General features: G+C 42.1%; 3 protein-coding genes across 6 annotated transcripts in view; 2 read left to right on the forward strand and 1 right to left on the reverse strand.

Annotated features, from left to right (window-relative positions):
* The first annotated feature begins 31 nt into the window (after positions 1–31).
* LOC113011815 (histone-binding protein RBBP4) lies at positions 32–4810 on the forward strand. The gene is made up of 11 exons (XM_026151588.2): positions 32–184; positions 601–748; positions 839–984; positions 1718–1891; positions 1996–2111; positions 2241–2401; positions 2497–2623; positions 2703–2780; positions 3315–3449; positions 3993–4103; positions 4238–4810. The coding sequence occupies exons 1-11, from the start codon at positions 169–171 to the stop codon at positions 4298–4300; spliced, it is 1275 nt and encodes a 424-aa protein (XP_026007373.1). The 5' UTR covers positions 32–168; the 3' UTR covers positions 4301–4810.
* Positions 4811–5118: 308 nt separating this feature from the next.
* Positions 5119–8110, reverse strand: LOC113011869 (syncoilin). Of its 3 annotated transcripts, XM_026151673.2 has the most exons (5): positions 7047–7254; positions 6352–6815; positions 5577–5987; positions 5383–5507; positions 5119–5302 (listed from the first exon to the last, which is right to left on the reverse strand). In XM_026151673.2, exons 2-5 carry the CDS (start codon positions 6805–6807, stop codon positions 5263–5265), a joined length of 1032 nt encoding a protein of 343 aa, XP_026007458.1. In that variant the 5' UTR covers positions 6808–6815; positions 7047–7254; the 3' UTR covers positions 5119–5262. The 3 variants fall into 3 exon arrangements, with proteins under 3 accessions (XP_026007458.1, XP_080150365.1, XP_080150364.1); XM_080294239.1 differs by lacking the exon at positions 7047–7254 and adding an exon at positions 7998–8110 and having other exon boundaries at positions 5176–5507; XM_080294238.1 differs by having other exon boundaries at positions 5176–5507; positions 7047–7223.
* A 37-nt stretch (positions 8111–8147) lies between these two features.
* The window catches only part of LOC113011867 (uncharacterized), a 32363-nt gene continuing 15309 nt past the window's right edge, over positions 8148–25201 (forward strand). The window contains exons 1-2 of one of the 2 annotated variants that reach the window (XM_026151669.2): positions 8148–8430; positions 19143–19458. In XM_026151669.2, the coding sequence (XP_026007454.1) occupies positions 19164–19458 (295 nt within the window). In that variant the 5' untranslated portion in view covers positions 8148–8430; positions 19143–19163. Of the gene's footprint in view, positions 8431–10280; positions 10356–19142; positions 19459–25201 lie in introns of those variants that run through there. The other variant, XM_080294235.1, reaches the window with a different exon arrangement.

Below are 25201 nucleotides of genomic sequence, written 5' to 3' on the forward strand. Positions count from 1 at the left end.
CAGCACCGGATGTGTCGTGTAACGACTTCCTGTCGGTTTTGTCGTCGACTATGATTGGCTAGGCGCGTTCTATGGAGTTGGCGCCATTGCGAGTCGTCGTGCTGTCTTCTGAGCGCTCTCCCTAAAAATTACTTATTTTGTCATTAGTAACGGTATTATAACCACGCAATGGCTGATAAAGACGGTAAGGACGTCTACGTTTTTTAACGAGAACGTTATTTATGTGTGTGTGCTGTCGAGAGTGACAGAAAATGCGAATCAGGATGTAGCGGTGGTGGTTGGCGCGCCAGCCAGCATCACCTTTCATTGTTAGAAAGCACTCAGCTAGCTGTTAGCTGATGTTAGCATTAGCTGCTAACGCGCCGGTGAAAAGGGTTTTAAACCAGTGCAGTCAGATATACTGCCCCACTATAATAATCTTCAGAAAGACTGTATTATTTATTTATATGGGCGACAGCTGCTCTAGCATTGTGTGCTACTGTTACTTTATTGATAAAATCAGCTAAAACGCTAGGAAGGAAAAGATTTCCTCAAGTAGCTGCTGCATATGTTTGTAAATTTGACTATAACGTAGCTTTGTGTTAAATGTTACTGTTGCAGCGGCTTTTGATGACGCTGTGGAGGAAAGGGTGATCAACGAGGAGTATAAGATTTGGAAGAAGAACACCCCTTTCCTCTATGATCTGGTCATGACCCATGCTCTGGAGTGGCCAAGCCTCACTGCTCAATGGCTCCCAGATGTCACCAGGTAAATGGGAGTTGTGCAACACCTTTTCAGGCTCCAAGTCACAACAAGATACTGTAGCAGATATGTAAATATCATGCGATATGTCCACAGACCAGAGGGAAAGGACTACAGTGTGCACAGGCTGGTTCTGGGGACCCATACTTCTGATGAGCAGAATCACCTCGTAATTGCCAGCGTTCAACTGCCGAATGATGATGCGCAGTTTGATGCTTCACACTATGACAGCGAGAAAGGAGGTGAGAGCATAAAAAGTCCACTGAGAACCTATGTTACAAGAGCACCACCAGTAAGAGGTCATAGAATAACTTATAGTTTCCTAGTGTTCTCAAGGGATCTTTACATGCAAAACATGGAAATAACACTTATAAATAGACTAATTCACATGCCTAAGCTGGTTTTGGATGATATTGATTTAATCGATCTAATCCAACTTTAGCACAGTAATACTAGTACACTTCCACCAGAAAATGTTGTTAGACCTGGTGAATGCAGAGGGTTTGGAGGACATTTCAGTAGTCTTTTAATTCTGCACATTGTTAATGTAGCGCTATCCAACTCCTATATAGCTTATTGATAATTGTGTGATGGTGCAGAAAGAACAACATTGTTGGCTATGGGCAACTCTGCTCACAAGAGGAAGGAAAAGGAAATAACGTATGTAACAGCATGAATCAAATTTAACCTCATTCAACGAAGCAAGGGCAATAGTGAATGTCAGCTGAACAAGTAGAATAGTAGGTTACGTACTTTTTAAATCGCTTTTTTAAAGTTCTGTAATATGTTTATTAAACATTTTATTAAGAGCAAAACTGGTTAACAGGAACATTGGGCATAAATGACACACTACGTAACTTAAGGGTTGCATTTTTTGTCTAAAAAAATACATAAAAATCCCTGGTGCATAGGTCACCCTAAAACCTGCTTCATGGAATGGAAGAGCTTCATGTATCTGTTGTCTTTTTATTTCAGAGTTTGGAGGTTTTGGATCTGTTAGTGGGAAAATAGAGATTGAGATCAAGATCAACCATGAAGGAGAAGTGAACAGAGCCCGATACATGCCTCAGAATCCTTGCATCATTGCCACCAAGACCCCCACCAGTGATGTGCTAGTCTTTGATTACACAAAGCACCCCTCCAAGCCGGGTAGGTTTGCAGAAAGAACACTTTTTCTTGCATAACTGCATATCATGTGTCGCTACATTTGAAGCTCTACAGGCTTTTTAACACTGACATTATTTCTGTTAAAGACCCTTCTGGAGAATGCACCCCAGATCTCCGTCTGAGGGGCCACCAGAAGGAGGGCTATGGCCTCTCATGGAACCCAAACCTTAGTGGCTGTCTCCTTAGTGCTTCTGATGACCACGTAAGAAACCTGTCTTGACATGCCTGCCTTATTCTTGTTAAAATGATTTTTTGTCTTCTATCACATTACAAATCATTTGTTACTTCTTTTTTTTCTTTCTTTTTTAACATTCGTCTGTGCTCTCTGCAGACTATATGCCTGTGGGATATCAGCACAGTTCCCAAAGAGGGGAAGATTGTGGATGCCAAGACTATCTTCACAGGCCACACTGCTGTGGTGGAGGACGTCTCATGGCACCTTCTCCACGAATCGCTCTTTGGATCTGTGGCAGATGACCAGAAACTCATGATGTAAGCAGCCTCAGCGATGACTCATTAAAAACAAAGTTGTTGTTCAGTTTCACATTTCTTCCTGACACTGGTGCTTTTGTCTGTTTTTGGAACAGTTGGGACACGCGGTCCAACAACACCTCCAAGCCCAGCCATGCAGTGGACGCCCACACTGCTGAGGTCAACTGCCTGTCTTTCAATCCTTACAGCGAGTTCATTCTTGCCACTGGCTCTGCAGATAAGGTGAGGTGTCTTTCTTTCAGACAGTTACAGTGAAATAGCATCTTGATGCTGTACTGAATTGGCCTCCTTTTACTTGCAGACTGTGGCTCTTTGGGACTTGAGGAACCTGAAGCTGAAGCTTCACTCGTTTGAATCCCACAAGGACGAGATCTTCCAGGTAAGAAGTGAACTTCCTCGCAATAAATCTGTAGTTGTTGTTGTGCAAACTTCGGCTTGAATGTTTCAGCTCACTAACTGCATTGTGGAGTGAGGCTATTTAGGCTGAAATATGTCTCTGGTGAATAACTAGCTTTTGGCTACAAAAGATGAAATGCAATTGCTATTTATGGTATAATTAAGTTAACAAAAAGATAAACTGTCAGGAAGTTGTTTGCTGTTACAGTTGCATACAAAGTCAATACAATGAGGTGAACTGGTGGAAAACAGTGTTGTCTGATGCAGGAGTTAAAATTTTTCAACTTTGGGAAAAACATTTTTGAGAAAAAGGATTGTAGGACTTTGTAGTAACTTGTGAAAATATGTGATGGTGAATTGTTTAAAGCTTTTGGTTGTACACTTGCTTGTACCCTTGGAATTTAGGGTTGAATATTTAATTCTTTGTATAGATATAATATTTACAATTATATTCACCAAAGTACTGCAAGGGGGGACTTAATTGCAGAGGTTTCATATCCACATCTTTTTCCAACAGGTTCAGTGGTCTCCTCATAACGAAACCATCCTGGCCTCCAGCGGCACTGACAGGCGGCTCAACGTCTGGGACCTCAGTAAGATTGGAGAGGAGCAGTCACCAGAGGATGCTGAGGATGGCCCTCCTGAGCTGCTGGTGAGTTGTGACAATGAGCGGTGGTGATGATGCAGTTTTTCTCAACAAAATGAGCATATTTGTGGTGACGTCAGAGGCTCTATGCACCCACACTCTCCAGTAAGAGTCTTGTCCAGCAGATGGATTATAGCTCCACCAATGCATGGACTGCAGCTGGTGATGATAATCATTGTTCTGCTCAGCAGCCTGAGAAATGTCTACTGGCACACGAACTTCTCCACCTGCTGCAGTTTGTAGTTAGTGTAGTGACCCTGCAGCTTGCAGCGGCTCTGTAGAGCAGTACAAGGACTACTGTCACCAAATGCAATCCATGACAATAGAGTTGGAGTCCAGCAAGCTACATGATTTTTCTAGAGAGGCAGTGGTCACTGCCTTAACAGTGACTTGGTTGGTCTGTTAGTAAGGTACCACCACACTGGAAGAGCATGCCTAAGTCTTTGTGTAGGAAATACTGTAATCTTGCTTTCAAACATTGGCTTTGTTTTATTTTTTAAGCTAAATCTCGATCATTGTGCTAAATCTTTCTGCTTCATTTCGTTTCAGTTCATCCACGGAGGACACACAGCTAAGATCTCAGACTTCTCTTGGAACCCCAACGAGCCGTGGGTCATCTGTTCAGTATCAGAGGACAACATCATGCAAGTGTGGCAGATGGTAAAGGCTTTGTAAAGAAAACTCGATCAGTTACAACACAGCGAGGATTTGAATAGTAAAGTGCATTTATTATTATAACATAGAAGAGCAGTTACATTAAAAATCTTTTATTTTTTTGGCAATTATATCTGCAGGCTGAAAATATCTACAATGACGAGGACCCAGAAGGTGCCGCAGATTCAGAAGTCCAGGCATGAGTCCGGTCTCCACGTGTCTTCTTCTTTTGACCTGCTCATTAAAAATGGATCCGTTTACCAGCACTGGGTGAAAAAGCAGTCTTTTTAAAATACATTTTGAGCAGCAGTGTTTTGTAGAAAATAAAAGAATAAAATGCTGCCATGTCATCACGTGACATGTTTAAGAAAAGGTCTCTAATGATCAGGTTTTTAGATCTTTTTAGTTTTTCGAACTGAAATCTGACTCGTGATGAAACCACAGACATGTTTATGATCACCTAAGTGTGCATTTTGTTGGTTTTATTTCTTCCATCTTGGTTAGTTGAGCAGAAACATTTCTGTGGAAGATCCATTTTTAAATGTTATTGTACATACTGTAGGTTGATCCTTTTAATTTGCCTGGTATTTGTAGTATGAAATTCCCCCAAATTGTGTTGTCACTTGTATGTGTTTTGTTTTTCTCTCTGCATTTTCTCTGCATCTGATCTTTTGTGTACTTAAGTATATTCATATAAAATTATTTACAGTAAAGCTGTTTGCTTTGTTTTCTTGGCACAACATTTTAGATGTTAAGTTGGATGTGAGCGAGTAACAAGACGCTTGCATTAAGTAGACCGCATTTTCAAACATGTAATGGGGTGGCTGTAGCTCACCCATTACATGAGCAGGTCATCCACTGATCGGAAGGTTGGTGGTTCGATTCCTGGCTTCCCCTAGCCTACATGCCAAATATCCTTGGGCAAGATACTAACCCCAAATTGCTCTCCGATCCATCGGAGTATGAATGTGTGTGAATGTTAGCTATATGAAGCACTTAGAAAGATGTGCTTGTGCAAATGGGTGTGAATGGGTGAATGCACAAGTTGGGTAAAGTGCTTTGAGTGCTCAGATGAGTAGAAAAGCGCTATAAAAGAACCAGTCCATTTACCATAATGTCAGCGTTGTGATTTGGTCTCATGTCTTATGTCTCGGGAAATTGAAACTTATGACTCTTCCTCTGTAATGTCACTGAGTTCACAGCCCCTATAAGAAAATAAGTTTATTATTCATTTATTATCTTGACTTTTACTAAGTTAAAGCAGAAATGATTGGGATAAACCCACCTCAGAAATGTCAGCTCTGCTAAAAGGCCATCTTTAAGATCTTCCAAGCCTTTCTTCGATTTTCTCTGAACCTCAAACTCCACTTCTAGTTCTCTCAGAGTCTTTCTTAGTTTCTCCACAGTCTTCTGCATAAAATAAAAACATACTGTCATCTAGTTTTACTGAACATCTGTTCTATCCAACCTCTCTTGTACCTTATGTTGTGCAGTGCTCTCCTGCCGCTCTGTCTCCAAAAGAGTGATCCTCTGTTCCAGACATGATCTCTGCACCTCCAGCCTCTGTATCTCCTCTCTCAGAGGCTTCAGCCCGGCTCTCAGGTCCACTGCCTGCTCCCTGGTTTTTCTCAAAGCTTCCTCCCCAACCTGCCTTCTCTTCAGCAGAACCATGAGGCGAGGCTCGTACCAGCCTTCCAACATCTTCACACTGCCACTGAGCCTTCGCTGCAGTCTGATGGAGGCCTGGCGACACTGGCTGATGTCACTCATGGCCCTGGGCCTGCAAGGCTTAGTGGCCTGATCACGGAGGGAATTGAGCTGGTTCTGGTGGGCGTTTTCCAGCTGCACCAACTCCTGGGTCAGACTTTGAATTTGAGCCTTGAGTTCTTCCTATGAAGAGATGTAAAATAAGAATGAAAAGTATTACATTTGATAATGGAGGCTATTTTTATCTGTGGGTAAAAACATTCAACAAATAAAAGGATCCCATATAGCAAGAGAGTGGAAATGGAAACTACCCAGTAGCTTAGTTGGGTACATGAATTTATCTGATTGCTAATTTCTCTATAGGGTGCAAACAGTAGCTAGAACTAAAACAACAAGAACTCATACTCATGATACTCAAATAACTGAAAATCAAACCATAAACAAGCTGCAGCCATGATGACCCCAAGTTTTATATGATGTTGCTATACTAAGCAAACCTACACTACAGAAGTAAATCATCATTAAATGTAAAGCCTGTGGTTTCTACCTGAGTAACAGCAGACTGAGCCACCTCGTATTCCTGCTCGGCTAGCTTCACCTGGCTCTGGATGCAGTCTCTGGTTGTGGTGAACAGTTTCCTCTTTACCTGTTGCACATCCTCACAAACCGTAACATAATCCAGCTGAGCCAGAGCGAGAAGCTTGCGTGTTCCCTCCAGCTTCGCTCTCAGGTGCCCCACAACTTGCAGCATAGGTTCCTGCAGAACCAGAAGCTCCTGTATCAGCACATCTCTTTGCCTCTCTAGATGGGATACTCGCTGTATGCAGTACTCAAAGAGTTCACCCAAGCTCTCCATGTCCACCTGTTCTTGAGCAAATCTACCTAGTGTTTCAGAGTCTGTGCGGTTGCTCGGTGAGATATCTTCAGAAAATCTCAGTTGCACATGTGAGTCATCAGTAGATAACATGAAGTTCCCATCCTGTACTGAGCTTTGATCATCCATGAGAGAATCTAAGAAAACAAGGCGAGAGCCATTAAAAACAACACCTGGTAAGACTGTGGTTTTCAAAACACTTATTCCTTTACAGATTGTTAAGAGGAATGAACTGTAAAGGCAAACACATCAATCATTCTGATAGCTGTTAAAGTTGAGAGGCCTGTCCTAAAGCTTCACACTACAGAACCTTTCAACCTGTCAAATAATTAAAGAAACAGCTTTTATTAACATAGATGTGTACTTACGTTAACTGGCAGTCCGACTAAATGTTCAGGCAGTTACTGTGTTAGCACGGTTTTCTGTTAGAAAGAGGTCTGCAGTGTCTGTCTCCAGGAAAACGGAGGCACACTTTGTGTTTATTAATAACACTGAAGGCCTGGGAGAAACTCTATCTAAGACTCCCTCATGGGCTCACAAACTGTGTCAGTGCTGGAAGCAGACTCAGTGTGCTCTGGATGTGGCAGTTAGCGCATGTCCGGACCAGCCCGGGTGCCACAGAGAGCTATATTTACCCTTCTTCACAACCTGTTTCAATGTGTGTTTAAGAAGGTAGTGACATCATGGTGGAAAGCTGAGCTGAGCAATAACTTTCCACAAGTGTACCCCAGACTACCTTACAGGCAAAGGTGTCGACATTAGCAGGACCATGCATGCTTTTCAATTAATATCTTCCTCCAGGACTCAGCTCAGCTGACCAAGTTTGCATGGTTTATGTAACAGTATTTGTTTGAGGTGTTTTGCATACTGCCTATCACACTCCTCGCAGACAAGTGGAAACAAACACACACTCAGACATGTGAATATGGATTTAATGAAGGAGGTGATCGGAAAGATGTGAACATCTTTAAGTAATAAGGTATATTTTTTATTATATAATATTATTAAAATACAACATTTCATGCTAGTAACTTTGGATATTTTCAAGGCTATCCAAAAGGTTAAAGAAGGACAAAGAACATTTTCTTTTTGTATTATTACAGTATTACAGTGCAAAAGTCTTGAGACACCCGTCGTTTCTTTATGTTTTGCTGGGAACGTGTGCAAACATACATGCGTGTGTACAGCTCTAACGAGCTTGAAAGTCAACATTTGGTGTGACCACCTCTATTCACCACGCAAGCTTTTATCTACAGTTTCTTTAAGTAGTCTTCATGAATAAAAAAATGCAGACGTAAATACCTGAAACGTAAACTAACCGTGGGAAAATTAAGTTCCAGTTTCTCCCCAGTCTGCTCGTTATTCCTCGTTCCACCGCTAGATGTCGCCAAATCAACGGCCGCAGACCCGCGCGCTCACCTGAGTGTGCCCAGCCTCCGTCAGGTGGGACCTCGGGTCGACTGCGGCGCGACTTTTCTCGGTAGTCCCACATTTTGCTTCAGTGAAGCGTCCGCAGACAAACGACGCTGACAGCAGAGGACACGCTCTCCTGGCACCTTAAACGCGAGGGCTGAAGCCGGGCGTGCAAACACATCCAGGCTGCAGTTGTTTCCTGAAGTTGAACTTTTCACGGAAATGCTTCACCTGGAGTTTTCCTTCGGGCGCTGAAAGTTTGGAGTTGGAGAACGAGGGCGAAGCAGGGCGACGCTTCAAATGGAGAGCGGCTAAATCAGTCTTTAAAGTTTCGTTACGGTACGTCTGACACTTCTTTTTTATCTGTCCAACTTAAGCGTCAGATTAATGGCTACCTTATTGTGTTGGCATTATTTTTATTTATTTATTTATTTTTTGTTGGAATTCCTGCTGGGAAAGTCCCTCGAAACTGAGCTGTGGCGTGAATTTTAGGAGAAAGGGTTTAATATTCCTGCGTAGGGAAAAAACAAACAGATAAGGATCAATATGATTGACTGGCTTTTGAAGGCGTGAAGAAAGTAGGTTTAGAAGTGAAGCTGTTATATCAGCACGATTTTTCTTCTTCTTCCTAATGCAGGTTTTTAATTATGGGCAACATAAGTACGGTAATTTTAGCCCAGAAGTAAAGAAAAATAGTCCATACATGTCAGAACCAGGGATCTCAAGTCTGTTAAAATAAAGTTTGGTTCAAATTGCAACTCCATGGCTAGATGTTGAGTATAGACATGTATGGAAAAACAAGGTGTGGGAGAGTTGCTTCTCAGCTAAGGGATCCTATACAGAGGTAATCTAAGACCTGTAGTGCTTCTCTTAGCTATGGAGCTCGTGACAATGAAGGGTATTGTGTTGGGTCCAGTCACTGATCCAGTAGCACACTTTTTACGGCATAGTCCCCTGACACTTCTTTTAATAAATGGCAGTTAACACGCACTTGATAACCCACTGCTTGCTGATTAACCCGAGGGAGATAACACGACCACCTTAGGACTCCCTCTCCCTTTCCCCCTTTTGGCTGTCTGCTGCAGCAGCATCTGCTGGACTTTGGTCTGGAATGAGCTTCCAATAATCAAAACTTCTCTGAAAAACCAATCAGCACTTTCAGTTGTTTGGGTTGTTTTTTTTTAGCTGCAGGTTTAGCTGTTATACCTTTCTAATAGGTGAGGCTGAGACTGAGCCATTTGTTTAAAAAGGGTGTGTCACATACTGGTGCTCCTTCTTGGCCAGCCTGCCATGCTTGGGCTTGTACCCATTACAGGTGCGTTGTGTAAGCACTTTTGGATGCATGGCGGAACCCGGTAGAAACCCGTGATTTGGGGAGGGGAGCAGATGTTAAGGCAGAGATGAGATGACAAAAGGCAAGGATGTGAGGAGATGGCCGGGATGAAGATTACACTGGGAGCTAAGGGGTGTAAGTGCACTCGGATCTTGGGTAAGCAGACAGGCAGGTGCAGCTGTTCAGCTGTGTGCTGTGTGCTGACTGAGATCAGTGGAGGAAAGGGGAGAGCTGGCGGTCAAGAACGGCAACAAGAGGAGCAATCGAATGTTGCAAGAGACAAAATGCGCACGAGTGTGTGTGATCACCGAGTGACTGATTTCTGTGTGTCATGCAGGCCTGCAGAGAACGGAAACGCCTGACTGATGAGTGGAAGAAAGCAGGCCATTAATCAGAGAGATTAACTGATGATTAAGTTAATCAATGAGCTCTTATCAAGAGATGAAAAATCCAATCAGTGGCTGTTAGCCGGCCATCCAAGTCATCATGATTTACTCAATTTGGGACTGAGGCTGTTTACTTTAGTGTCTTTCTGAGGCTTCACATAAGTTGTGCTCTAAGCTCTTTCAAGTGTTTTTATTCCCACACTTGCCAGTGCCAAGCAACTGTCAGACGGAGTGAGCTTTAAACTGAAAGGATATTGTTTTGACTTGGGCTGAGCGGAGACACAAAGATGCCAGGATGTATTTTTAAACCTCGCTCTCCAGCTGTGTTTGCCTTTTCTGTGAGCTGGTCACTGCTGCTGCACAGCAGTTTCTTTTTATCTGCGTCTGACCTGTCAGTCCAGAGGTCTTTAAACTCTGCAGAGACTGCAGTCCAGACTTAGACCCCCAGCAACCCCTGGAGGCAAAGCAAACGAGACTTTGTCGCAACTCGCCAACTTTCCAGACTTTTTGTTTTCTCTTTAAATCCAGCTTTTGCATTGAAAAAGGTAAGCACTGGCATTCACACCTTACCTCTAGTTAAGATTATCATTTAATAGATATCACTTTGCTGTTGCCCACCTACAGTACCTCCATTTGCAATCTGCCCTGTTTCCATAGAAGTTAAAATATTGCATAAACACAGGGAACAACAATCTGGGCCAGCGCACACAACCACACATTATAATGTTATCTCAAAATGACTTCCATGCGCCAGCCATTATCCATTTGTCTTTCATGGCGCTGTCTCCTAGAAGGCCACTGCATGGGGTGAAAAAAAGGGGAATAGATGGAGGGGGTGAGGAGGTGTGTGTGTTTGATGCTGGGGGGGGGGGTGAAAGCAGGATTGGAAAGAAGAGTTCCTCTGTCGGTAATTATAAATCTCTCAGGAATGCAGCTGCTGTTCTTACCAGACAAGCTGCTGCATGGCTACAGCGCCCTTGCAGCATGCCAAGTTGCATTTCCTTCCACAGATCTGTCTCTCTTTCTCGCACACACATGCACGCATACGTGCACGGACCATCTGTAACCGCCTTTAACCTCATAGCATTTTGGTTCATTTGTGTCATTATTGCCTTGCGGCGTTATTGTGTTTATTTGTATGACAGTTTCCTGAAACCGTCCCCTTTTTGGAGCAAACAGAAGAACCACAAAGATGTCACCTTTCAGCTCAAAAGATTGCATCTATGACATGTGTCTTCATGCTCCAGGTCCTGGATTGAAAGTTCTGCTAGACATTTGGAGCCATTATGTATTCAAAAATGTTTCTATTGAGTCTAAACCGAAAGAGGAGGTCGCTTCCTTTATGGTGGGTGTATGGTGAATGGTTTCCTCGAGATTCCCTCGGCCCATAAAACGTGTCTCATTTCACCGGCTGTCCCTGGTTTCAGTTGTGAAAACCGCCTTGAGATGTAGGAATTAAGTATTTCCAGTTTGTCTCTTATAGTGGCCACATCATCCATCACAGCAGCAGCGTTACTTGCACATCAAGTGTTTGCATGAATATGCTGAGTTCTAGTTCAGGCAAGGCAGCTTAAGTCTTAGCAGCACTCTTCTTTGTTTGATAATGCCCAAAGAAGACAGCCAACGCCCTGACAGATGCCTGCAGGTGCTGAACAGTAACACCAGTTTTCTCACTGCTAAACACTTGCTATTTAGCTACAGAATGGCTCTAAGTGTGAAAACTGATATTTTCTAAACTGGCTGTTACTGTAAACAACTTTCTGGTCTTTGAAAGAAGACTGGAACAGATCCAAAGCGCTCCTCCTCTCTCTAAAGGAGAATGAGCTTGTTGGTCTATTATGTTTCCTCTTCCTATGGTGACTAAACCATTTGCAGCCCGATCTTAACCTTGCTTGCTGCCAGCAAGGTTAAGATCGTGCCATGTGAAACCAACAGGTCAGGCATTAGATGTGAATGGCCTTCTGGTTAAACTGAGCCAGTCCTAGTTCAAACAAAGGTGGCTGTCTGTATCATTGCCACACCCTCTTGGCTTTGCCTTATCCCTGTGAGGCAGCAGAGTCTGCTCCATCAGCTTCCCTGTATGACTCACTGGAGTCAAAAGTTACACTTCCCCTAGCCCCCTCCTCCCCTCATCCCCCTTGCAACTACTTGTGAAATTCCTATTGCTCATATTTACGTGATAAGACTCCAGTTTAAAGGGAGTGTTGTGCGAAGTCGCTGTAATGCACAGATGGCTGTTGAAGTCAAAAAAGACAACAGTGATAGTTGTATTTGTGATACTCCACTTTGGCTCTGATCTGCTGAGGGTGTGTGCGCTTAACTTTAGTGTTTTGTTTTTTATTCCTGCCACAGCTAGCTTTCCGTCTTTTTTCTCTCCACGCTGGTTTGTCAAGGGAAGATGTTTGAAAGCTCTGTGGGGTATTATCCTTAATTTGTAACCACAGTTGCCTCAGGCAAGGCTGGTGTCATTGCTTTATGTTGCTGTAACTTAGCTGACCTGCCTGTTTAAATGTGGACACGAGACCTGGATTTGTTCTGGAATTCAATTTCCTGAGCTGGCTTTGACTGTTTAACCACAACATTGAAACCCACCTTCCTGATATCATTTAGGTCTCCCTCATGCCCACACTACAGCTCTTTATTCTAGGGGACATGGACAACTTTGGTCCTTGTGGGGTGGGGCCTTTGTGGATCAGGCTTGTTGCAGCATATCCCGAACAGACACAGAGAAGGAAGAGCATGGAAGTCGGGGTCAGTACCTTGTACTGTGTTGTTAGGCAGGTTTTTCTTTAGCTAGGACAGTGAGGGGTACAGATTTCAGAGGTGGCTGTTTATATCAATGATACACCCTCTTGTCTTTTCCTTGTCGTGATGAGGCAGTAGACAGTAAGGAGACAGTGAGGAGGACTGGACAGGCTGCAGCAAGATTTTCTTTTCAAATCAACCAGATGAGCTATTACAGTGGGAAACATTGCCATGCTGGGAGTTCTGCTGACACTGGGGAGTGCCATTGCCATGGAGTTGTGTACTTGATCTGCAGTAATGTTTGGATGGGTGGGACTGTGTAGCACCAAAGTGGTCAAAAACTACAAAATAAACAAAGAAATTCCATAAAATGCAGCAAAAACAATATACTGTTAGGAATAAAAGTAGTCTTTAATTAGTTTGATCTGTAAAATGACTGCGTATTTATTTACCTTTGAACATATGTAGACACTTGTGTATCTACTTTTTCTATTTAATTGTCTATTTATAAATGTAACTTTGTATGTACTTGGACATGAATAATGTTTTTTTTTCTTTTATATTTCTGCTTCATTATGCAAATGAAGAATGATATTCAAAGTTTGTCATGAGGTCAGCTTTAACAACAACATTACAAAATAGTTAAAAAAAAATCAACAAATTACATGGGAAAGTAAATTTTAACCAAAGATAAACAAAAGCTAATTTAAACAAACTTATGTCCTTTTGAATAATTTCTCATATACTATTTGGTGCGTTAAATTGTATATTAGTTATGTATGTACTTCAGCCGCCACTGGTTTTAACATTGCGGCCAAATGGCGTATACTGTAGCGGTCGGTAGTCCATAATCAATAAATCGTCTTTCCAGATATGCTCAGTCTATTTGTCAAGAGTGTGTAAACTATTATCAGCTCCTGTTTACTTCATGCTGGTGTGTACACACTGCTGTCAATGTCAGTCGCTCTGTAGGTATTGACACACCACGTTGAGGTTTGCTGCGTTAGAGAAGTATCTCCTGTCCAACGCAAAGCTTGACGTCTTTTGTAAAGGATAAGTAAACAGCGTGTTGGAACACATGCCTGCTCTGGCAGGCTGGGGTTGGGTTTAAAAACCACAGCAGGTTTTGCGTGCGCACGCGCTCGTTTATGTGTGTGTGTCAGAGAGAGAGCGAGACGTGTAGAAAGGGCACACAGCTGTTTTTGTTTGTAAATCAGCTTATGTCTTGATTGTGATCTTTTCTGAATATATTATACACACACATGTGCTGTGTCACTACAAATCCTCCCAAATGCTCCGATTTTAGATTCTTTTGAGCCCTGAGTTTGTGTGTCAACTGTAACAAAGGTTTGGTGTTTAGTAATTGCTGGGGCAATAAAGCAGCTCTGTAATTAGCATTTTGATGCTTTATTTTGAAAAGTAATGGTGTGTTTAAAACTTATTTGCTAGAGAAAGAATTGTGATAGGAATTTTTAAAGTCTAAATAACCATTTAGTAAATTTCCTGATGAAAGAAAGAAAGAAACGGTTACTTTTTTTTTTTTTTTAAAGGAAACTCCACTGTGTACGTCACCAAATTAGATTTGTTTGTAAAATGAAAAATTGCAGGTTGCAATTGTGGCATGAGTCAACTCTTTGTGACCAGACTGCACAGACAGTGATCAGCTGGGTGGTCTCGTCTACATCCTAGACTTCTTAGTATTGCTCTGCTCCCTCTGAGGTGGAAGTAACACGAGAAGTTGTTGCACTCACTTCTTCTCCCATGAGAGGCGTCTTGATTATTGGCGGCTGAAGGCAATGCAGATGCATGGATGTTAGTCATGCCCTAATGACTGTAATTTGGAGCAGGAGAAACACAGGGCTTAGTGCGGGGAGAGGCCTTGTACTTTTCTCTGAAAAGGATGGATACCCTTTCTTTTTTACTAGCCTTTCACTGCAGCTCACTCCTCATGGGGCACCGGCTACACACACACACACACTGGCACTTTGTCATTTCAGATGTGCGGCAGTGGATAACAAGTTCAGCTTGTCCAGATTAAGATAAACTCCTTCAAAAACACCCACATTATGTATAATGTTTAGAAAAGCTTTGAAGCTCTTCAAGTATTCATCTTAAGCCTCTCAGACTGAACTGCATACTTCAGGCATGAGTTCGGGTGCAAACTTCTTTCTGGTGAGGCCAGAAACTAAATTAATTCTGTTCTTTCTTCCATATAAGCAGCATTGTTTGGACTCAAATATCTCTGCAAGGACTGGCTTCATCAAGGATGAGTGCTGCCATCCAGATACTGCAAGTTGGAAGTGACGTCACTCTTGAGTTAGCACGTTCCAGAAAAAGCTAGGAAAAACAGGATTTGTTTGGGTTCTTAGCGAGGTAAAGTCATTCAGGTAGTACTAGAAATACAGCATAATATTTTCATGGACAGAACCTGATCAGTGATCTGCATAAAAAGACACATCATCTTTTAATTCAAGATTTAAAAAACAAGCAAAGAAACAAACTAAAAAAAATCAAAAATACTGTTTACATTCAGTGCTTCCATCTTCGATTGCCAGCTTGGGGTTGGTTGGTCTGCTCCAACTTTCTGAGTGTTTGAGTTCAGTGGGCGTTCTACAAAACATTTCCGGATGGGAACTCGGAATTTCTGAGCTCCAGTGACATTTTTGTGTCCTTCAGGATAAATCAGTGGACTTGAAAAATATCACCAGGTCAGAATTTAAACTGTTCATGGAAATACTTACAAAACACCCTGAGGGGTGTTCAAACATGGCCAGGCTTTCTTTCCATTAGCTGGTTTGACAAAACCTAAAGTCCTAATCGGAGGCAACAGATATCATGACAGCGGTTATCAACCTTTTCTGTTTAGACTGGCTTTCCGCTTCTCAGGCTCCGTGCACGGTCACATAGAAAGGTGTGTTACACACGTCACATGACTCTTCTTCCACATTAAATAATCCCTATGAGTGTCACATACTCACAGTTAAAGTTAGATAAGGATAAAGTGGTGATATAAATGGGTGAAAAAACATAGATAGAAAACCACAACCGCAAAATTCCACACTGTTGCAATGAATGCATGACGTCAATGCTACAGGAAAACACTAATTTTGGGTTATAATGTACCGAGGCACAGACTGCCAAAATAAGTTATATTTTTAACCATCCATATTGTTCTGTTTATCCAGTCTGGGGTTGTGTGAGGCAGGTATCTGTCCAAGCTGTCATAGAGTGAGAGGCAGGGTACGCCCTGGACAGGTCGCTAATCTATCACAGGGCACACACACATAGAGAGAAAACTATTCACGCAGCCAATTTGGAATCGCCAATTAACCTAACCACATGCATGTCTTTGGAGTGTGGGAGGAAGCCGGAATTCCTGGAGAGGACTCAGGCAGACACGGAGAGAACATCCAAACTGCACACAGAAAGGCCCCAGACTACATCTAAACCCAGGGCTGGTATGCTAACCACTGCACCACTATGATGGCCGGTATATTTGCTATTTATAATGTTGTTTATTTCTAATGTGACAGCTGCACATTAGAACTACGAAACGGAAAACCTAATATATTTAAACATTAAAGGTTACTGTCCCACAGCCTCATAAAAGAGACATGCATATCGCTTTAGTTTGTGGCAGATCCAAGGGAAATAATTTTTTTTCTAAGTGGGAAATGCCACGATTGGGTTCTAATCTGTGCTCTAGAAGCTGCAATTCCAGCAGTGCATCTTCTACTTAGATTCAAAAGCAGCCACAGTTGATGCAAGTCTGAAGTCACATTGGAGCTAATTTCAGTCTTAGTGCAACTACAGCAGGAGCAGCATGACGCCCCCCCCCCCCCCCCTTTTTTTTTTTTTTTTTTTTTTGTAATATAAAAGTAATGACCATGGGATGGTCAAAAGGGATTGGGATGCAGACCTTAAGACCTTGATCCACATGTTAGATGTTTTTTTTAACTTCTGGGATTACTTCCCAGTTGGTGTTTAACACTCCAAACTGGCACCAACCTTAAGATTATATTAGTTTGAGTCAGGTGTAAAATGATGTTATATATTCCTTGTGTCATTTTCTTTACTCATGAGAATCCTACTTTGTCAAGATTTGACCCAAGACTAAAGAAAATGTTACTTAATAAACAGAATGTCAAACATCTGGTTTTAAAAGTGCACATCTGCTTAAATATCTTCCACATGATGCACCCAGACCAGAGTCGTCTCACTTCCCTGTTGCAGTTTTGATAATGAGAGGCTGTTTTGGAAAAAGTCCCATTTGTAAATCCTCAGAGAACACGACTTTGGGTTTGTGTGGTTTAGTTTCATGTCTCACCAACTTAAGGTTCAAAGTCTTTCTAGAAACATGTTTGGCTGTGTTACTCACACGTTACTTAAATCTTTTTGGAAAAAGCAGCACAGCAGCCAAAGAAACAACTTATGCCTGAACTTTGTCGACTGCACCGGGGGATTCATAATTTACTCGCTCAGACTCAACTCCCACCTTCCCTAATTCTTTGTCTGCTTACAAGCTCCTGTCATCTTAAGAGTTTGTCCCTATTTTCAGACTATGATTTGGACATAAGCATCTAATAAAACCGCAGCTGGAAAAAGTCCAGTGTAAGCTTACAGATCCCCAGGAGCAGGGCTGGGAAATCTGCCTCAGAGTAGCGAAGTTTAACAAGGTGACGGGCGGAGGAAGGAAGCAAAGCGATGAGCTCATTCAGCGGGTGATGAATAAAACAATAGTAAAGGAAAACAATGAGGGATGACAATAAAGTGCGTGAATGGACACACTCACTGGTTGCTGTTAATTTTGTGTCTTTTTGCTCTTCTTAGCGTGCTGCTGTGCCTGTATGTATGCAGTGCGTGAGCTTACGGGTGTGGCTTTGTGAATTATGACTCCACGTTATGGAATGAAGGGAGCGGTGCCAGTTCTTTCTTTGTAGAGCTGAAGTTTGGTTTAGAGGCTGGAGGGGGTCTGTGTAGGATAGAGTGTGCTGGCCGAATGAGCAGTGACCACGGAGACACACAAACACAAACACAGGAGGAGTGGTCTGAGTAAAATAGACTTTGCTACCAGGGATACATGTTGGATATATTTGTAGTCGTTTTTAGGTTTTGCTGCCCAGAGTTGTGCCTCTGTGCTTATGAAGAGTTTAAAATTTTCTGTTGTCTGTGTGGTTGTTTGTTGCTTTGGATCTACGTTAGCCACCAACAACGTAGCAATTGTTCTCCCTGGTAATCATTACATCATAAAATCAAGCTATTGTAAATACATAATTAAGCAGCTGAACCAATGATGCAAATAAATGCAAGGCTAAAAGTCCATCCATCCTATTATCATGAATGTCATATTTTTACAAGTGCACCGAGGGACCCTATTTAACTTTGACCACTGACCACTAAGTAGAAATTTGTGGCAAAGGTCAAGGACACTAAAGGCCTCACATAACATCATTTTCATTCCAACGTTTGCCACAAACATGATTTTAACTTGATGAATTGATGACATTATTTATCTCTGAGGTCAAAGGTGAAAGGTCAGCTACGTTATGAAATGATAGCTCATCATTAGCTAGTGCCATAACAGAGGGGCCAGTGCTCATCTTGAAGCTGTGGTTACAGTATAAATGTTCTGATGTCATGGTTGCAACTTTGTGCTGACCAAGTTTAGATGCACCTAATTCCTTCCTTCAAAGTCTTGCCTGCTTGTGTTGCATGAACCTGGATAGAAATGGATTCAAACTGTAGCTTGTCTGGTCGGTGCAGGCAAAGGCGTTAATTCTAGATTTGTAGTGTCAAGCTTTTCCGAAAGCATTACCGCAAGCTTTAACTTGAAATTTAAACAACACACATGTGGAAGTATATGACAATAAGGGATATTTATCTTTTGATTTTTCAGGAAATCAAACTAAGAAAGTACACTTATTGTAAGAACACTGAATTTTGGAATTTCTTGAGTTAAAGGGTTTCTGCTGAACCCAACTTTCTGTTATGCAGTAAGTTGAGTTTTCTTAATGACAGGGCAGCTCTGACAAGTAGTAAAGGTAACATTTTGTCAACTTTTCATTCAAAACTCACTGTGACTGATTTATCACCTTAAGTAGGCCTCTACTTAAGGTGAGGCCTACTTAAGGTGTAGGGGCGACCGTGGCTCAGGGGGTTGGGAAGCGTATCTGTAACCGGAAGGTCGCCGGTTCGATCCCCGGGCTCTCTGCCCTGGTCATTGTGTCCTTGGGCAAGACACTTTACCCTGCCGCCTACTGGTGTGGGCCAGAGGGGCGCGATATGGCAGCCTCGCTTCTGTCAGTCTGCCCCAGGGCAGCTGTAGCTACAACCGTAGCTGCCTCCACCAGTGTGTGAATGTGAGAGTGAATGAATAGTGGAATTGTAAAGCACTTTGGGTGCCTTGAAAAGTGCTATATAAATCCAATCCATTATTATTATTACTCTCTGCAAGCTGATTGTTACTGTGATTGGGGAAAAACAGTGGGAGAGAGTTTTCAGGTCTTTCATTTATTCTCTCTTCTTGAGTGCTGGTGCATGTGTTGCTTGGATGAGAACTAAAATGTAATATCTTTCCTGTTTCTCAGGGTGCTCCAGTGTGAGGTGGGATGTCAAACCGTGACTCACTGGGGTTTGGGGACCTTCTTCCCCAGGACGTGGTCAACATTTTTGCTCACGAGAAGCACAGCAAAAAGGGGCGGAAGAAGCGCACTCGTTCCCTGGGTCGCGCTTTGGGCTGGCTGAAGGGTAAGAGGAGGAAGAATCTCAGCCTGAATGAGAAGAACCCCGGGCTGGGTCCTGCTCTGGACCTGGCTTTGGATGGGCACTCTGCTGGGAATCAGGGTGGACACAAGGGAGGACAGAAGTCTGGAAGGCAGGCTCATCTGCAGGGCAACAGCCATGGTAAAATCCCACATGGTCTCATTTTATGAACTATTTTAATTATCAGTCTAAACATTGTTTAATTTTAAGTTTCCCATTGTGTTTTATACTTTTTATTTCATATTATTTCACCTTAGAACTCAGAGTTTTTTCTTGTCCATAAACATATAAATTACGTATAGCTCAGTTTTCAGTAAGACAGTCTGTAGTTTCTCTTCTACTGCATCTTAATTTAAGCAGGTTAGTCACAATTTTGGACATCTAACCATCCTTCATAAAGTCTATTCTTGCACTGCAAATTATAACATAAGGTACCTTTGACAGACATGCAAATCCAAAACATAAATCATGCTTATTGTTGTGCTGATAAATTCCCCGTCTCCATTGAGGCCGTGCCAGTTGATCTACATTTTGTACTGACATGAATCAGCCAAACATGTACCTGTCAGGAAGGAATGACTCTTAAAATGTAAAGTCACCCAGACTAAGTACATTACGACAAGGTGAAGTGATTTGTTGTTGCACCAGTTTAGAGCATTATGTTCTTTTAATGTGTCATCTGTGATGGATAAAGACAAAGTCCTGGGAACCAGCTTGATATCCTGCGTATCGGTTCCCAGGTATGTTTGCTTGCTTTCTGAAGGGATGCTTAAACAGACTGACTTACTCCTCGCCTTCTGACCTTCAGCACACTTTGTTTGCTGTGAAGAAATCTGTCCATCCTGTTCTGTGACTCCATTGCTTGCTTACCTTGTCTTCAGGTTACATGGGAGCACTGTGGCACACTTTCAAACAGGACAGACTCTAAGCGGATAGTGGGGTTTAATCTCACAGTCACCAGCTTCAGTAAAGGCAGTACATAAGATCTCTTAAAGGGGACCTTTTTTGCTTTTCTTTAATTTTCTATCATCTTTGTAGTATGCACTGTTAAAATGGTGAATGCGCATATTAAACAGAGCCCAAGCCTGAAATAATGAGGACATGTGCAAGTGATCCTAGTAAACAAAAGCTAAACAACAACCCCGCCTATCTGCTGTCAAGGCATTCAGTTTGTGAGAGGCAGCCAGTCAGAAGATAGCCTCCCCCTTGGATGACTGCTAGGGGTAACACTTGTTTCTCTTTTTTGAACTGAGTGGCTTCTTTCATATTTTAGGCCTTCCCAAACAAAATGCCTGGGTGTGTGTCAGAAATTAGTGAGGTTGATCTCTGCCTTACTAAAGCTACCCTTGGAGAAATCATGTCATCAAACCAGGTGTCAAAACTCGTCATTAAAGCTACAAAGGAGATCGTCAGACGTCGTCTTTATGGGGGGAAAGTGCTGAAATGGCTTCATTCTCGTGCCATTTGTTCTAGTAGAATCCATGACTAAAAGTATGGAGCTGGGAATGAGCACACTAGGTCTCCTTTAAGCTGAGCTGTACTCTGCAGATCTTGTTGCAGCTTGCAGAGGTGCAGCAATATACCAGTCCTGTTTTTTTCTCTGTGAACACTATTGTCTTCAGCATAGTCTGGTGGGAACAGTGGGTGCTAACGTTAGTTTTATACCCTGATTAATCACACCTATATGCAGTCAGACCTGAAACGCGAAAACATTCCACAAACAAGCGGAACCTTGTTTTAGTGAGACTGCTTATGCTAAAACCATGAAAGTACAAATGGTGTTTCATTTGCTCAGGGCTGTTTAACGTGTCTTTGTCTGGCAGTGCTTATGCAGTCTTGCCTAATTAGTTTACGACAGAGGAGGTTCCTCTTGTTTCTTGTAGTTGGACCTGTAATCTCGGTGCAATGGTGAGAGGGATCGGGGATTTCCATAAGATCCAGACCCCTTCAGTCTGACATCGTCTAACTATACCCAAAACATTAGACGAATATGTATAGACTTGTCTTCAGTCACATCTGTGGATTCGGGAGATCATAAATGAATGCATGCATAAAGACGTCAGTACATTTTGTTACTGCGTCACACAATCTTTGCACTTTGTTGAGCCACTCGTGTTAGGTCCCAGCAGTTTTTGTTTAAAAAGTAAATTCTAAAGTGAGATAAGGCATTTCTGCTCTGCCAAGGTTGGCATAGAGGCTGACTCCCACACTGGGCATGGGTCAAGAATGTCTCCACTACACTTCTGAATACACACACTCGACTAGAGATGCATAAAACCACTACTTTTTGGATTTTTTTTTTAAAAAAGAAGAAAGTTGGACGGACATTATTGTGAAAGCAATCTCAGAAAATGTTTTTAATGGTATAAATTTAGCCTAAAGGTTGCATAAATTTATCTTTGGAAAGCCAGGGTTCTTAACTGTTAACTGTGATTCATGTGCCAGGTATAGATGTATGCTGCTATTGAGCCCTTAGCAATGAACATGGCGTGTGTATGCCGTGCCGATTGTTGGTGCTGGCAACAACCGCTGCAAGCTTCTCAGCAGACGCTTCCTCAGATTAGAGAAGGAGCTCAGCGTTCCCAAAACGCATCCAGAGGAGGTTTATTACGGAAGCAAGATGTGGTGCAATGTAACACATTTGCCCAGAAAATTTAATACCACCAGCTGAGCCCCTGATGATGATCTGTGTTGATGCCAGAGGGGCCTCCTGCCCAATAAATGCCTGGTATGGCAGGCATTGTGCCAGTTAATTAAAAGCCATGCCAGGACTGTTACAGTGAGGGAGGAACAAGGTGTTCTGCTTTTTCTGATCTCTCCATGAATACTGTTTCTTTCTGCACTGAAACACTGTACACATACAGGTCAGAGGATATGAGACAAGAGTGTAGGGATGCCTATCAGAGCACAATACCTTCTGTTAATAAAAGAGAATGTGACAATTTTTGGCGTTGGCGACAGGCACAATGTAGCTTGAGTGCCAGTGCATTTTTTTAAATTAGATATTGTCACCTTAAAGGTACAGTCAGTAATGTTTTGAGGTTATTTAATAGAAAAGAAGGATACCTGTATTCATAAATATAAACAGAATAGGGTGTAATTACATCTCGCAACAAACTAAGGCATTCTAATAAACTTATAATTTGTCTTTTAAAAATAAATAGGAGTTGGTTTGTGGTGTAAGGAAGTCACGATGTTCCTTCTTCATATTTGAATACAGTGTTTGAGAAGGACCTCTCCTTTTAGACTAGAGGTGTTTTACGTATGTGGCTAGAGACCAGCCACATACATGCTGTAGTTGTAAGTGTTTGTGTGCCGTCATGGGAAGTTTAAAAATGTGCCTGCACCTTCTGACTCAGGGCATCAAGGGCTATACCTATGTTTTATTGCCAGAGCATAGGTTACCTTAACCAAAGAAGTGAAAATGCAAGAAGGCAAAAGACAACACCACTGGCATCCTAAAAATCCTCTTTCTCCTCAACTCAAGCCTTGTCTTCTGAACTGGAGTTAGGCCTCTAACGCACAAACGTGCACAAACATGCTTATTTTACCCAATATTGTTGCAGTTATTTAATGTCAGCAGATCAGAAAAGAGCCGGCTAAAAAACAACAGCTGGTTATAATCTAACATTATACCAGCTAATATTAGTCTCGAGTGTCCCACTTCCCCAATGATAAACAGTTTAATTACATTCTCAAGACTTTATGCTGTGTCCCAGATACTGCAACTTGGATGTTGGAGCATTTTTCAGAAAAAGTGAGGAAAAGCAGGATTTGTTTTGTGATTCATGTATCACTAGCAATTTTTTTTTTTTTGCATTTAAAACAATTGCATCATGTTCATGTATAGAATATGATCAGTGCTCTGTGTATAGCTTATTTGGTGATTCATAAATACACAACAGTGGCCGTACAGATAAAAAGTACTGTTTGTGTTCAGTGCTGTAATCTTTGATTGCTAATTCAGGTTTGGTGGGGCTGCTCCGACCTTCCAAGTGGGAAATCTGAGTTGAGAAGGCTTCCGAGACTTACATTTTGACTGGGAACTTGGAAATTTCAACTTCCAGCTTATTCGGCCATGCAGCAAATGGTAACTAATAGATGCTAATAGTAGCGAACAGTGGCAAACAAAGTAGTGCTACTGACAATTCAGTAAATCCTCAACAGTCATCTTAGTATGTTTCATGTGTGGTGAAACATTTTACATACTGTAACTTTAAGTTTTAGAAAGAAGTTGATGGTCTTTTCCTGCAACATTTAGACATTTTATGTGCCAAACCATTATCAGTGTGGGAAGTACCTGTTGACCGTCAACCTCACAGCTTAAAGACCTTAAAAGCTCTTCTGCTCATCTCTAGTGACTGATACCACAGGATACCTTCAGAGGTCTGGAACAATGGTCAGATGTAGTAGTAGCCATGATAATGCATTAGTTAGCGCTATCACCTTAAAAGAAGGCGGTTCCGTGTTTGAATGTCCTGCTTGGGTCTTTCTGTATGGAGTCTGCATGAATGGATGGTAAAAATGTAACTTGTAGTCCAAAGCATTTTGAGTGTTGTGTAACAAAAAGGTGCTGTGTGAAAATGTGAGGACATTTACTTCTAGTGATGTGATGAATGCCAGTTCATTCTCCCAGTCCTGACAACAGCTGTGTTGGGGTACACAATATTGTTGAGTTGTCTGTCCATATGTGTAAACTGTATGCCCGTCCCATTCTCAAATCAAATCAAATCACTTTTATTGTCACATCACATGTGCAGGTACATTGGTACAGCACATGTGAGTGAAATTCTTGTGAATTTTGAAGCAGGCTGGGACTACAGACAGAGAGAGGGAAAGGTTGAAGATGTGCGTGAACACTCCAGCCAGCTGAGCCGCGCATGACTTGAGGACGCGGCCGGGAATCCCGTCTGGACCAGTAGCTTTGCGTGCGTTCACCTTCCTGAAGAACTTCCGCACATCCTCCTCAGACACAGTGTGCGCACTGACGTCATCCGCGGTGCGCACACTGTCCGGTCTCATGGTGTTCGCTTCTATTCTCATTAACATATCTTTTGAACTACTGGTAGACTTGGACTCAAGAACGACCTGATTAGAATTTAGTGGTTGAAAGGTAAAGGTAACATAAACTTTATATCAAGTATAGTCAAATCTAGATTGGTTATCAGACGCAAACAACCACAAGGCTATTTTAAGCCCAGACACACTATAGGGACTGTTCAAATGATAAAATGCCTTTATTCCAGCATGTGTTTGAAATGATCAATGTAGGGCGTCGTTAGGGCCATTTTAGCAGTAGCTTACACGCTGTTTTGCGGTACACTAATGATTTGAAATGGACGGGAAATTCTTTATCAATGTGCCTGTTGGTTATAAAATGAGGAAATAATAAATCCTCAAATTAATGTGAGGGGAAAAATAGGAGGTGGGGAAAAGGAAGGGAATGGAACAAATGGAGAGAGGAGTTGAAAACAGGATAGACATAAATGATCGAAAGGACAAGCTACAGTGTTATCGCCAAGTTGAGGTCAGCCAAGTTCTTTCTGTATAAACATAGGATCTACTCCACATACTCACAAATTACCCCACCCATAACTAAGCCAATGGATTTGGTACAATATCTATATCTTATTCCTGATAATAATCACAGAAAACTAGGAATCTTCAAGACTGGGGTATTTAGTTGTTGCTCCGATGTAGAGGAGCTCTTTCAGCGTAGTAGTTGTTTATCAGCCACATAAACTGTATTAATCACCTCACATGGTTTTATAATTTTGATATTTTGAAAACTGTCAAAACTAGTCAAAAGAGTTTTAAGCTATTGTTATTAAAATTCAAGCACAAAATTCTGTTCAGGGTAAATCAGAATTGTATACTGATTGCA

Source organism: Astatotilapia calliptera, chromosome 19 (assembly GCF_964374335.1).
Source record: "Astatotilapia calliptera chromosome 19, fAstCal68.1, whole genome shotgun sequence".
Taxonomy (NCBI): domain Eukaryota; kingdom Metazoa; phylum Chordata; class Actinopteri; order Cichliformes; family Cichlidae; genus Astatotilapia; species Astatotilapia calliptera.

Excerpts from the sequence above, each read along its gene's own strand:
- LOC113011815 (XM_026151588.2), top strand. Across the intron at positions 749-838 it reads TGGCTCCCAGATGTCACCAG|ACCAGAGGGAAAGGACTACA; the intron begins GTAAATGGGAGT and ends ATATGTCCACAG. Across the intron at positions 3,450-3,992 it reads ATGGCCCTCCTGAGCTGCTG|TTCATCCACGGAGGACACAC; the intron begins GTGAGTTGTGAC and ends ATTTCGTTTCAG.
- LOC113011869 (XM_080294239.1), bottom strand. The coding sequence starts at position 6,807 with ATGGATGATCAAAGCTCAGTACAGGATGGGAACTTCATGTTATCTACT. Across the intron at positions 5,988-6,351 it reads CTCAGTCTGCTGTTACTCAG|GAAGAACTCAAGGCTCAAAT; the intron begins GTAGAAACCACA and ends ATCTCTTCATAG. Across the intron at positions 5,508-5,576 it reads AGAGCACTGCACAACATAAG|AAGACTGTGGAGAAACTAAG; the intron begins GTACAAGAGAGG and ends TATTTTATGCAG.